The sequence below is a fragment of the Phyllostomus hastatus genome, unplaced genomic scaffold, assembly GCF_019186645.2.
Source record: "Phyllostomus hastatus isolate PE091 unplaced genomic scaffold, TTU_PhHast_1.1 phas_scaffold_39, whole genome shotgun sequence".
Classification (NCBI taxonomy): domain Eukaryota; kingdom Metazoa; phylum Chordata; class Mammalia; order Chiroptera; family Phyllostomidae; genus Phyllostomus; species Phyllostomus hastatus.
Genome location: NW_025334028.1, coordinates 33,708,401 through 33,722,805, shown reverse-complemented (window position 1 = coordinate 33,722,805; position 14,405 = coordinate 33,708,401). Strand labels below are relative to the sequence as shown.

The 14,405-nt window shown below is 40.8% G+C and overlaps 1 protein-coding gene across 5 annotated transcripts in view; it reads left to right on the top strand.

Moving 5' to 3' along the window:
- The window catches only part of LARP4B (La ribonucleoprotein 4B), a 76,387-nt gene that overhangs the window by 50,378 nt on the left and 11,604 nt on the right, over window positions 1-14,405 (top strand). For all 5 annotated transcript variants that reach the window (XM_045819965.1, XM_045819963.1, XM_045819968.1 and 2 more), the window contains 8 exons: window positions 174-310; window positions 2,119-2,222; window positions 3,766-3,876; window positions 4,859-4,912; window positions 4,996-5,205; window positions 7,955-8,061; window positions 8,746-8,997; window positions 13,332-13,377. In XM_045819965.1, coding sequence (XP_045675921.1) covers window positions 174-310; window positions 2,119-2,222; window positions 3,766-3,876; window positions 4,859-4,912; window positions 4,996-5,205; window positions 7,955-8,061; window positions 8,746-8,997; window positions 13,332-13,377 — 1,021 coding nt within the window. The remainder of the gene's footprint in view (window positions 1-173; window positions 311-2,118; window positions 2,223-3,765; window positions 3,877-4,858; window positions 4,913-4,995; window positions 5,206-7,954; window positions 8,062-8,745; window positions 8,998-13,331; window positions 13,378-14,405) is intronic.

Genomic DNA, 14,405 nt, shown 5'->3' with positions numbered 1-14,405 from the left:
ACTTTTAGTTTTGCTCTTTCTGCCTCCCCAAATCTCTTTGACCCAAGGCAAATAAGAGGTGGGATTAAACTCAGATTTAACTAGCTCTGAAGTGATTTCATGCCACAATCATATTTTTGCAAGGCTTCCACTTAAAGAGGTGTTAATTAAGAGAGATTGTCTTCTTTCTGCAGGGAGAACCTTGCTAGTGACATGTACCTTATATCACAGATGGACAGTGATCAGTACGTGCCAATCACCACAGTGGCTAATTTGGACCACATCAAGAAGCTCAGCACTGACTTGGACTTGATTGTCGAAGTGCTGAGATGTAAGTAAACAACAATATAGGCTGCATTGTGCCTGGTCTTCGCAGCATTTCCTCACCGGTGTGATGGTTAGATCTACAGCCATTCAGTGCTAAGGTCTTTCATGGCAAGTGAAGTCTTCCCTAGTATCTGGGCCTTTCTGACCTGGGTCTTTCTCCCCAGCTTTGGTGGAGTGCCCATGGCACTGGGTGTTGATAGGCTCCATAACTGATCATAGGTCCAGGGTGTGGAAAAGACCAGGGGAGAGATGACAGAAGCTGTGGTATGAATGAGAAGTTAAGTGGTGGTATTTAGGGTAAAGGAATACCACTAAAGTAGTTACTTTCAAATTTCCCTTTCTGCTTAAGTTTTGTTGAAATTGTATTTTTCTCTTAAAAGAATTTTGTTAATGAGGTTGTTACCTAGACATTTGGTAACATCAAAGGAGGGTTTAAACAGGTACATCATAGGCCCACAGTGATTCAGGAGATGTGGATATTTAAAGAGTCATCTGCCGTGTCACAGGTGTAGTTTGCTGGTGCCCTGGTTTGCTTTGCAGATCGAATTTTGTGCAACCTAACCATTTTATTTATTTCTAAAAACCATTTTGCTGAAGTATAATTGACATAGTGAACTGTGCATGTTTAAATGGTGCAGTTGGATTAGTTTGGACATACATATTCATCAGTGAAACCTTTATCATGGTCAAGATTACAAACATATCCACCACTATCCAAAGTTTCCTTTTGCCCTTTGTAACATTTTTGTCCCTCCCCTGCTACTCAAAATGGCTTCAGTGGGAATTAGTTTTATATTAAATGTATGATATTTTAGATTTTTTAAGTGGGATTATTTTTAATTACAAAAATTTACTTTTTATAATATGGTTTACAAGTACCAGATGAATAATTTCTGTAGTCTCCCTTCTCAGGACTGCACTACTGAGCAGTTCCGATGGCTATTCTTCATAAAGAACACAGTGTGATGTGGGCCCCCTGCCCCACCTAAATATTTCTAAATGATGGGACATCGCTGTGCCCATTTCTCTAAGCTACTGCCATGACTTTTCATCTGAATCTTCTGCAAAAATGTTTTTGTTTTTTCCCTGCCTTAGTTATAGTGCAGACAATCAGTGAAGATTTTTTTCCTTGTATTTGACCTAATAATAGTAGAAAAAGATGAACATCTTACCTTGCAAACAGAGTTGGGTTTTCTATTCACAAATTGAAAGTTTTCCTCTTATTTTTCTGTTTCTAGGAAACAGGTCATAAGGTCATTAAATTATTGAAACACATAATGAAGAAACTGGCAAACATAATCCATGAAGTTTGAATTTGAAAAACTGTACCACTCTTTCTTGAGTTGTGCTTTCCACTGTTTTTTGGGGGGTGGGGGGCAATGTAGTTCACTTACAACAGAAACATATTTTATGTGTCACTTGAGTTTGGTTCCATCTGACCTACTTGCAACTTAATCTAAAACCACTTTACCTCTTGTGAATTCAAGATGAAAACTCATAATAAGAAAGTTATTTTATTTTGGGGACTTGTAGAAAAGTCATTAACCTTGAATTGTAAAATTGTAATTGTTAGTTACTTGGGCTCTTTAGACCTATGTGACTTTAAAAATTCCCATCTTCTGTAGTTTTGAGAAATGTAACATGCAAGATTAGCTTAAAACCTTTTACCAGTTTACAGTTGTACACAGGTTTCTTTAATGTATTTAGTTACATAGTATAACATCTCATCAGAGTATTTATATTATAATAAAATGTAAATGATTGATTTGTTTTAATATTTTTTTTTACTATTCATTTTCTTTCTCTTTATAGCTTTACCTTTAGTCCAAGTGGATGAGAAGGGAGAAAAAGTAAGGCCAAATCAAAATCGTTGCATAGTAATATTACGTGAAATCTCTGAATCCACCCCTGTAGAAGTAAGTCATTCCTACCCAGAAAGCTACTTGGATTTTTATTATGGGTTTTTTGTTTACTTCTGTGGTTTTGGGAGCATTTATTTTAAAGAACACATATATGTAGTAACACTTTTTTTGCAGGATTTACACACTGATAGTTACATTGTGATTCATATGTGAAAGTGGTTCTCAAATTTTTTGGTCTCATGACTCTACTATACACTTTATATACTTTTTAAAAAGTAGTGGTGATTTTAGTACTTAGAAATAAAAAGAAAAGATTTAAACATTTATTTAAAAAAAATAATAATAAAACACAAGTGAAGATAAAGAATATAACTTTTTAAAGCAAGTATTTTCATGACAAGAGGGACACTGCAAAGAGTGCGGTGAACACTAGAGTAGCTTGTTCTTCATCTGTGCTGATGGGACTGCATCAGTGCAGATGTTGTCACACTAAAAAGGTAAAGGCACCTTTTTTATGTAAATGGAGTCTGTGGGTCATAATTTGAGAACTATTAACTTAGGCAATAATTTTAGGAAACCACAGTATTTGATCGTTTGAGTCATGAAAAGTAACCTACTCTTAAAGAATTGCTCTAAAAGCTGTGACTTGTCCAGATTGTTTAAACTGAGTTGCATTGTGTAGTAAAACACACTGATAGTCGTTCCTTGAGAGAATGAAGAAAAGTCTTCGTATAGAGTATTGTAAGAATCTATTTGTATTTGATCATTTGAGTTTTCTCATTATAGATCACTTTGGGTGTGGGGCATGCCTGGTAAACTTTGAATGGATGCCAGGCATTTTGGACTTTATTGGGTGCTGAATATTTCGTAGTCCTTCCTCTGAATATTCTCAAACTTTGTTCTGAGGTTCAGTTGACGAACTTGGAAGCAGTTTGATCCTTAGGAGTGTTTGTTAGCTGGGAGCAAAGCTGCTTTTTAGCTAGAGCTGATTTCCCTATGCAAATTCAGGCACAGCCCTTTGCTTGCCTTGCTGAAGGGCCTGGAGGGGCTGGGCTGGTCTTATCTTGTCTTGGCTCGTGGCTCTGCTCACCCTCCCAGCACTGCTGCCTAGAAGTCTAGAAACTCCAGGCGTGAGCTTTGTTCTCCCAAGATCACCTGTGCTGCACAGCCTAAGGTCCACTATCTGAAAACTGTTACTCCATGTATTTTTGTCTTTTGTTTTTAATTGTTTTGTGTTGGAAGATAAATCTGGCTAATCTTGGCCAGAAGCAAAAGTCCAGCTAATTTTTAAATTTCTTAAATTACAACTACCCCTCCACTATCCTATCCACACCAGCTATCAGCCTATTAGTAAAATGAAATGGTATTTTCACATTAATTTAGCTTATTGGTATCTTGGTAGTAGAGAAAGCTGTCAGTAAGTTGTGGACTATTTCCTGAAAGCCACGCTGAGCCATTTTCAAGGAAAGATTTACTGGATATCAGTATGTTAGATTCTGTCTACGAATCTGTCTTAAAAGCATGCAACATTTTTATTTGGTGAGGACAAAGGGTGGCATGGTTGAGAATTAATTTCTAACCTTTCTATTTCCCGTAGGAAGTAGAAGCACTATTTAAAGGAGATAATTTACCAAAATTTATAAACTGTGAATTTGCCTATAATGATAATTGGTTTATTACATTTGAAACTGAAGCTGATGCGCAACAGGTAAGCTCCTCTCCTCCAAGAAGTACAGAGTTTACTGGTACTTAACAATTAGCACATAGTGGGACTAAATTTGGGCATTGAGATTACTATTACATCACAGGATTAAGTTTGAGTATAAAGTGCAGAGGAACTTAAGCTGTAGAAACTTAAGTAGATATGCATATGTGGACAGTTTTTCTAGCAATATTAAAAGCATGTGACGTGATAGTCTAAGGACCTGTAAGCACAAGCGGCCTAGGACAGTTAGTTCTGTTCTTGTATCGGGGCAGAGAAAGGTTTTAACCTGAATTTAATTTTCACTTGGCACCACATGTGTTACAAGATACTTGAAATGGCACTGATGCTCTGGGACACAGGAGTTAGGATCATTTCTCTACCCTTAAAGGAAGGTTTTTCTCTGCAGAAACAGTAGCGTGTGTAAAGGAAGCCTACAGATTGTTCAGTGTTAAATGGTGTGGATACAGGGTAAAAAGAGAATCTGAAAGATGGGTTTTAATTGGATGGGGGGCGCGACTCAGCAGGTAGTTAGGTGGGTCAAAGCCTTTAGTGTTATGGAGAGAGGTGGGGAGAAGAATAAAGACTTTGGAACATTGAGATTCTTTCCCAAACTGTAATCTGAGTTTCAAATTAGGGTTAACACTAGGAACTCAACGCCTGTTTTTTTTTCCTATGTCAAAATTCTTAGCCTGTGGTCTCTGGTACGCTTTCATGGTTACCTATTAATACTTACAAAATATATACAGATGTTTATGAGAATTTTGGGTACAGAGTCCATACCTCTTAGCAAGTTTTTTTGTTTTTGTTTTTGTTTTTTAAGGAATCTGTAACTCAGAGAAGGTTAAGAATCGTAGTTCTAGGTCTTGTCCACTCAAAATACTAGTATAGTATTTTAACTATATAATTTCTTATTTGACATATTAACTGTCAGTTCATCTTGTTTATAAGATTGACACAATAGTACTTTGGATGATTTTATCCTCAGGCTTACAAATATCTGCGAGAAGAAGTCAAAACTTTTCAAGGAAAACCAATTAAGGTAAGCAAGACCACTGGTAATACTTTATTTGTATATCAGTATTCTAAAGTATTCTAATAGATACTTACTATATTTTCACACAGGCACGGATAAAAGCAAAGGCAATAGCTATTAACACATTTTTGCCAAAGAATGGATTTAGGCCCCTGGACATGAGCCTTTACACACAGCACCGTTACACAGCATCCTTTTACTTACCTCCCATCTATAGCCCCCAGCAGCAGTTCCCTCTGTACAGCCTGATTGCTCCCCAGACATGGTCAGCAACACACGGCTATCTCGATCCACCCTTGGTGAGTCCTGTCTTGTCTTGTCTTGTCACTTTTGTAACAGAAAGTTGTGTTATGGACACTGTACTAGATGCTTTGAAGGATAAAGATCTTCATCTGATATGTGGAACAGATACATCTACAGTTTACTGTAGAAAAACAGACCTTCCACCGGTTTTGTGGTAGGTTTTTAATTTAATTGAGAGATAAATAAGGAGCCATGTTCATTAAAAAAACCTTCAAGCACTATACTTTCAGTCCTTTGCCCAGTTTGTCTGCCCTCCTGTCTAACATTTCCTTTTTTAAATGTAAGGATATGTATCCCTAGCAAAACAGTGTGATGCAAGCTCTGGGGTGGGTAGCAGGGGAACTGTGAGCACAGGGTAAGGTGGGGGCGATGCTTTTAAGGAAAACAGTGTTGTTGTTGTTTTTAAGATTTTATTTATTCTTTTTAGAGAGGGAAGGGAGTGAGAGAGAGAGAGAGAGAGAGAGAGAGAGAGAGAAACATTAATGTGCGGTTGCTGGGGGTCATGGCCTGCAACCCAGGCATGTACCCTGACTGGGAATCGAACCTGCGACACTTTGGTTTGCAGCCTGCACTCAATCCACTGAGCTATGCCAGCCAGGGCTCGAAAACAGTGTTCTAATAGGCTTCTACCAGTCAAGAACAAGTAGAAGATGTGCCATCTTATAAGTTTTATTTCTCACACCAGCCTTATAGTTGGTTGGCGTGACTAATTTTTACATATTTTGGGCTCAGTTAATGCCTATGGTTGGAATCTGTAGATTTGTAATGGATTCAGTCCTTTTTCTCCAACTCTGCTGGTACAGATGTTAGAAAGATTGGGTAGGTCCCGGGCATAAGTTAGATGCAATGGATGTATCAGGGCTGATCAGTGCAGGAAAAGAAGTGATCATTTGGCTCCTGGCTGGGAAGTGGGGTGGGTTGATTTGGATGGGAGGTTTATATTGGGTTGCCAGCAGGGTTCATTGGAACCATAGCAATGAAAGGATAGAGAGTATGCAGAAGGCTATGGTTAGAAAACAGGGATCAAATTAGAAATTTTGAGGATATGGCTATGGACCACATCAGGGAAAGTTTGGGTGGTCCATCAGCTGTGTGGGAAATGAGAGATATGAGCTGAGTCCCACTATTAGGGGATGTCACCTGGGACTCTTGTTACCACTGCTGGGTGTAGAGAGGATGATAACTGAAAAGTGTGAGCCTGAGAGAAGGAGCGTTGCCTCAGCTGGATGGTGGATGCCTGTTACCTGCCAGAATGTAAAGATGTCCACGAAAAAATGGTGGAAAAAACAAGTGTGACAAGTAGGTGGTTATTACAAAATGGAACACAGAATTACTTAGAATTAGAATTTATCAGGTAATGTATCACCTTCTAAGTGGAGCATATCAGAAGTGCTGGAAGGGAAGGAAGCTATATGAGAGTGGCATACACAGAAATGCCTGGGGTGTTTGTGGTGTGGCCAGTGTTTCTGAGTGAAGGCACAACTGAGATGGGGACTGTACAGGTTCTTAAATGTGTGTTGAGATGTGTGGACTTCATCTGTGGTGTATGGGATGTAAGAAGGACAGATGGGGAGAGAGATGCATCAGGAGAGGTCCTCATGGGCACCGAGCCCCTCAAGTCTAGAACCACTCAGTGAAAGATAGTAGCAGACAAGTGCTCACATGCAGAGTTGTGTCTCTCTCTTTTGAGTGAATCCTAATGGTTCTCTCAAAATGTATTACTTTTTTGACATATGTACTGCATTCTGTAAAAGTGTACTGATAGCCATACAGTTAATATAGCACAGGAGAAATGTAAAAGGAAAGAGAGTCCGTAAACTCCTGTGTTGAATTTCTCCAAAGGATCCCACCACCATGCTTGTGCTGTCCTTGATGAATTAGTTTGCTCTTCTGATTTCTCTAATCATGCATACCCTTGTCCAGAGTGGGGTCCATTGGGACCCTGAATCAGTTGTCTGGCCATTTGGGATGGTTCCTGGTCTGGTGTGTGAGGCTCTTTGCTTGCTCTAAAACACACTGCATTTTTTAGCAAAAGTGAAGAGGATGGTGCCTATTAAATCTCAGCAAGTTGTATTATTATGTTAGTAACTCATTTATTTTTAGATTCGAGCAAAATTACTCAAATATCAGAGTTGTTCTACATGTGAAAGTGCGTACATGAAACTATGTCTCTTGATGGGTCTTCCCATGATAAATAGTCATCAGAATCTAGTTCTGGAGTGATTGGCATAATTTTAAATAGTCTGACCCTTTCAGATTGTGGAGTTTCTCATTAGGGCACTGGGGATTCTAACAAAATTTCAAGTCCATCTCTCTCCCCTAGCGTTTTCAGCAATTCCATTACAGTCATCAGGAATAAGAAGGAATTGCTGACCTATTACCAATCTGGAGGTCGTGGTACAGTACATTAGGTTGAGCACTGGGACTTCCCAGACAAGCATGTGGTGTCTTGGAGGCCCTTCCCTCTCTTGTCAATTTCCACATGTGGGAATCCGCATCCTCATGGGTTTGCTGGGAGGATCATCTGAAACAGCCTAGGAATACGTCTTAGCCACAGCTTGACTTTTGGCCGTTAGCAATAATTTTATACAATGCTCTTCCTAAACCCATGAATATTTTAAGTATGAAATGGAACATAGCCTCCTTGACATGTCGAGAAATGACTCAGGTCACCATAAGAGGCAATGTTAACCAAGTTGAAGTCTGGTTATGGTTTGTTGACTTGTTTGTTTTTAATGAATCTAGGTAACTCCATTTCCAAATACTGGATTTATAAATGGGTTTACGTCTCCAACCTTCAAACCTGCAGCATCTCCTCTGACTTCACTCAGACAATATCCTCCAAGAAGCAGGCAAGTTCCATGAGTGAATAAAATGGTGTTTTTCCACGGTTTGTAATAAGAGGTCACTGCCACATTGTATGCTTTAAAAGCAAAGCAAAAAAAAAAATGTGTTAAACCTTGGTCATTCTCACTATGTGCGTGAATTCTATTTACTAAGTAAAGAGGCTATTCCTGACCATTACTAATGATGTACTTGACCACTAGTAATGTTCATCTGAGATAAAACTACTTGAAGCATAGAGTTACTGAAAGTGGTGCTAGTGGTGCCTAATACAGGGGTCATCTCTTTAGAAAAAGTATTCTGGGGCAGCTGTGTGTGCCTGTTTTTCATTTGAAAATTGGTACTGTAGTTATAGGTTTGCACTGTGAACACTATCAGACACACGCATTAACTATTCTTACCATTTTTATATTTTTTCTGAATTATGAGCATATTTTACCTTCCAAGGATGTCCAATCTTTTGGCATCTCTGGGCCACACTGGAAGAAGAAGAGTTGTCTTGGGCCACACATTAAATACACAAACACTAATGAAAACTGATGAGCAAAAAAGAAGTTTTAAGTAAATTTATGATTTTGTGTTTGGCCATATGTGGCCTGCAGGTTGCACACCCTTCCCTAGTGATTGCTTTGTGAGCATGCTCATTTCATCATGTGATCATTCATAACTGAGCCTTTACATTTTATTTGCAGGAATCCTAGTAAATCCCATCTGCGCCACACCATTCCTACTGCAGAGAGAGGGCCTGGGCTGTTAGAAAGTCCATCGATATTTAACTTCACTGCGGATCGATTAATTAATGGTGTGCGGAGCCCACAAGCAAGGCAGACAGGCCAACCTAGAACCCGCATACAGAACCCTCCAGCTTATGCCAAGAGAGATGCTGGGACCGGGCGGGTGGAGCAGAGTAGTCTTGAATCCTCTCCTGGCCTAGGTAGAGGCAGGTGAGTTACTCAGAACAGTTGTTGGATGGGTACTATGTACTTATAAACTATTAATATTTTCAAATTCCATTAATTGAGATGTTTTATAATCACTATTTTCAGATATATCACAGAACATCAAATTGAAGGCTGTACCATCACAGGTTTTATATAATAACACAGAGGGGTGACTTTTAGAGCAGGGATCTAACTAGTCTCATCTTTGTTATAAACTGTGGGTGGAATGGAACTATATTAGGTCACAGTTATCATTTGTGAGATGTTCAAGCGGAATTTATACAGACTCCAGAATCCGAGCCTCTGGTCTCTTCCCATTCCTGTCTGTACAGAGAGCCTATGTTTTCTGTTCCCAGCCTTGCTTCTTTTCTAGCCAGCAGTGTCATAGAATAGACAGATACTGAGTTGTGTAGCCAGACAGACTACGTGAGTTTAAACCAGCTAAGAATTTAAATTCCATTAGTACTACATTTATTTATAAACAAAAGCTGTTACAGTTAAGTAGGTTGCCTGTTGGCCACATTTAGGGGAAGATTTACATCACTGGGTGTTCAGTCTAAGACAGTTGGTTTTGCAATGCCTGTGGTCATTACTTGGGTCATTACTATATCTATAACAGTGGGCTGCGTTCACTGTCTTTTTCCTTTTCCTTTGACTCAGTTTGCTGCTGCTTGTTGCCTTGCCTTCTACCACTTACACTTGATTAGAGAGGTGAGATTAAGAAGGTGGAAGTGAGTTCCCGGTTTTCATTGAGTCACTGCTGTCCTGTCTGGGGTTGACAAATTGAACCTGGCTTTATTCAGTTGGTTCTCTTAGTAGTTCATTCAATATGTGCTGTCATAAAGGAAGTCCCCTCTGGTGGATAACTAGTTCAAACTGCATAAGCTTTTTTCATTTGTTTTTTAAACCTACTTTGAAAACTTCAGATGAACATATTTCTAAGTGTTTCATACAGAGTGTACAGTACACTGTCTGACATGCAAGAGACTCCAGTAATATTGCTTCCTCTTCTTCCTGGCTCAGTATGTGCCTCCAGTGCAGATTGGGGGTGTGAAGGGCCAGAGGCAGGCCATTGTACTCATGGTGGTTAATCCACAGGGCCAGGCCTTGGAGGGGTTGTAAGATAGAGTTAGAATGACTGAAGACAACATGCTGCAGGTGAACTGGCACAGAACTACACATTAGAAATTTGATTTAAAAAATTGGTTCAGCAGATGTTGGAAGGCTGAAAGGCAAAGGGGAACACTGAGGAAATGCAGAGGCAGTTACTTCAGAAAGGAGCTGCTACCGATGGGGTGGGGAACATTGGGAGCATTTGGGCTTGTCAGACTGGGAGGCTTGGAGCCAGGCTTATGGAATTGAGGCCAGACCTAAGGAAGGGCCATGCCTGCTATGCTGCTATAGGGACAATGCAGAAAAAGCACCACCAGGAGGACAGGTTCCCATGTCTTCCCATCACTTCTCCTACTAGCGCTTCCTGTTGGGAAAAGCTTAACAAGATGTGTCATGGTCATGGAAAGACAGGGCCTGAGGAACACCTGCCCATTGTCACACAGGAGGGTCAGGGTCCACATGAAGCTGAGAAGCATCTGGTTGACCAACACTGCTCACCTCTGGTCACATGGATACAATCTTCCCATAGCACTTGAACTTCCAAGTTACAGCAGTGATGAGTTAATGCCTTTGTCCCCAAAATGGAGACTCCCACATAGTCTTACCCTGAGGACTGAAACCACCACTAGCAAGAGTTGAGGTGACATGCAGCAGTGTACATGACACACAAGGAAAAGCTGGTCAGGAAGCCCTGGTTGATACTGATAGGTGATTCCTTCCCTCTTCCTCACAATTCCTTTGTTTTTAGACAAGGTATCAGGCTCTCGGGGCTCTTCAGCCAGAGGGTGATCCTGGAGGACTTGAGCCACAGTGGCTGTACCCACTGCCAGCACTCCTTTTTTTCTGGGTTTTGTTTTGTTTTCTATTAACTTTATGTGTTGTGCATAAGGAGCAGTATGAGGCACCCCAGAAAATCCCCTTGAACACACATGGTTCTCCAACCCCTCTGTAGCAGCAGCCTGCATAGCAGTCACCTAGTCAGGTTCAGTGGCAGGAAGAACTTCAGCTGAGCAGATGCTCAGTTATGTCACCTGGTGAGTGCATTCTGCTTTAGTGATCAAGACAGCCAAACCACTAGAATTCAAAGTTTTGGGCACAGGAAGCAGAAATTGTGCAGGTAAAATATTAGGTGTGTCCCAGTAGTCTGCTGACACCATGGAGCACACGATATCCTGTGTTCTGTGGTGCCTGGACCTATACACTGCCATGGCCTGAGCTCTGGCCATGTGCGAAGCATATGCTGCATCTCCTGAGTTAGGGCCATCCTTTGAGGGTATGGTTGGCCCTAGCCTTGCATCTATCTTCACTCAGCCAGTCTGGTTACTACTTCCACTGCTGTGGGATGGGCCCCTGGGTCTGACCTGTGCTGCACGGGCACCGTGGGGTCAAGGTGGCTTCCCCTTAGGTCTGCTGAATGGTGCTGATGGAGCATTGGAGGCCAGAAGCTCTGCCTCCTCGAGGATGGGACAAGGCTGGCACAACTAGGGTGGTGATCAACAGGCTAACCTTGGCACTAGAGGTTCAGGTGTAACTACCGAGTACCTGGGGTGACCCAGGAAGAGGCTAACTGGCCACCACATCTTTTCTCCCTGCTGTCAGGGGTCTCTTCTAAAGTGAATGACTTCAACACAGATGCCTTTGCACTGTTCCTTCCACAAAACTTCCAAAGTCTTCTGTCAACACACTTGGAGTCCTAGTCTTTGTGAGTCTGTCATCCAGCCAGATCCTTAGCTCCCTTGCTTGAAAACCAGTGTAAATCTGTACTTTTGACCATTTCTGCCTCCAGCCACAGTGGATAACAAATATGTTGCTTAAAGTTTTGCTACCTGGGATGATCCCCCTGCCCCTACCTTTTGGAGGCGCTCCTAAATGGGGTTTGAGCTAAGGTGGTCTGATACTGCATGGCCATCAGTAATCTGGGTCTGGAACTCACTCCTTGTCTCTGCTGAGAGACTTCCCATGAGGATGTAGATGTAGACTGAGAGCAAGGGGTGATGCACAGGACTGGGGCCCTGGCTCTATTGTGCTGCTTCTGCTGCTGGTGGGCTGCTGCTGGTGTTTGTGCCCATCTCCGTGGTTTAGTGCCCCAATTATGGTAGGCAGCTCAAGTCTGTGGTCACTGATGTTTATTTACACTGAGGCATTTAGGCTATACCAGGAGTCATTTGAAAGCAAGGAGTTATTTTTGGAATTGATTTTGTAGAAGAGGGTGTGGCTTTGGTCCAGAATCCTAGGGGTTTGCACTGTTTTTCTGGAGGGGTGAACCAGAGGCTCCATACATATCCTACTTGACATAGTTGAGGGCTGTAAGCTCATTAGTTTAATTAGTTAGGCTACTTTGGGCAAGGCTGCTTGTAGATTTTCTGTAAAATAAAGGAATTAGTCAAGACTATTTATAAACTCCTCCCTGGCTTATGTAATACAAATGCCCCCACAGAGTCTTTGCATTTACGTGAGGTGACAAAGGGTTAAATAAATAGAAATGAAATTATAAATTGGAATAATATGTGAATTCTTAGGCCACATAGCCCATATAGGGCAGTGATGAAAGTGTCTTAGTATCCTCAGGGCCTGCTGTGGTCACTTAAGTTATGTACTGTGGTGCGTGGCCCAGTTTTGCTGCCTCTGGAGTCTGGCTGGGTCTAAGTTGTAGACTGTAGAACACTTCGTGCAGCCAGCATCTGGGTAGAGATGGTGTTTCAGGTTTAGAAATGCTTGTGTGTTTGGTGTAAAGGGTAGGCGATTGACTTGGCAGTCTGAGGGCTGAGGGGGCAGCAAGAGCTGATCAGGCTATTGGAGTTTTTGCATGTTGATGATAAATCTGATACATTTCATCACCATTCTCTAACAGGTCATCTGTGTAGTTTAGTGTTAGTTTTTACACATCCTGTTGTTCGAGGTGAATGGATGTTCAAGTATTGATATCATGATAAAAATTTTGAATAGCTACCAGGAATATCCTTTCAATATTTTGATTTACCTATCTAGACATCAGTTTTAGTCTTTTTCTATACAATTTATGTTTTTTATGTTTTTCTTTCTTTCTTTTTGGTTTTTTTTTTTTTTTTGCCTACACTTCTTAAGTATAAGCTGGGATTTCAACCCAGAAGTCACTGTGAAAGACTACAAAGTCATAAAGATTGACTGTGTCGCTCTTACATATGCCCAATGAAAAATGTTCCAAGTGGGAAAAAATCAAGTCTTTTGCTTTTTCTCTCCTCCAGGAAGAATTCCTTTGGTTACCGGAAGAAAAGGGAGGAGAAGTTTACAGTGAGTACATCAAACTTGTGTCATTTCTGCAAGACATTTAAATCTAATTTATATAAAGGAAGCATGAGGTGTAATTGTAATTGAATGAAAGTTAAGGTGTAATAAGGAACATTTCAAAAGACATTTTCTTTTAATGTGATATCCATTAAGTGATAGCTGATACTTTTGATTCTCTAATGGGGAGAAAAGGTGGTGGCTAGTTTTCTGAGTTACTACAAGTTGCACACATGTGCCTATGTTATGTAGTAGGTATAGCCAGGAGAATACTCTACACATGATGTAGTCAATCTGCAAGTGTCCATACAAGTCCTTGCTATGTAGTTAACTTTATAATATAATTTAAAGTAACTGGGCTCATTAGGTTTGGCAAGCAGAATAAACTTCTCCCACATAGGAAATACTTTATCAGTCTTTTTCCTTCAAAACAATGTGCCCGCTATGCAGAAAGCATTGTTGCCTCTGCTGTAACTTATGGTGGTGGATTTATGTGAGTGATAGGCACATGAGGTAGGGTCGCATCTTCTTGAGTGATGACAGTTCAGCCAGTACTCAGCTGAGCTTTGATGAGTGCTGATAAGGTGCATTTCCACAGAAAGTGGTGGAGAACATCCTGGCAGTACACAGAAAGGTATGAAGGGATGAAGGATATTTACTGGACTTGCAGGTATAAAAATTAACTCCACGTGGAGGACTGGCAAGGACGAGAAAATTTGTGGTCCAGCCGCCTAAGCTATCAAGTATGCATTTTCCCATTACAGAGAACATATTTTCTTTGTCTGGAACTTAGCAAGTGCCAATTAGATGTAACACCCATAATTTTATGTTATTGGCCAGTTTAGTCTAGTTTTTGGTGAACCCCTTGGTAGGGCAATTTATATCGGCTGATTTCAGTTGAAATTAATGATTGCTGTGATGGTTGGACTCACAAGACTACCATCTGAATCTCTTCAGAGCCTATTTATCTGACATGAGTTGCTCCCATTGCTCACTCACTATATCACCTAAGTGAAGTGAGAGGTGAAATTTTC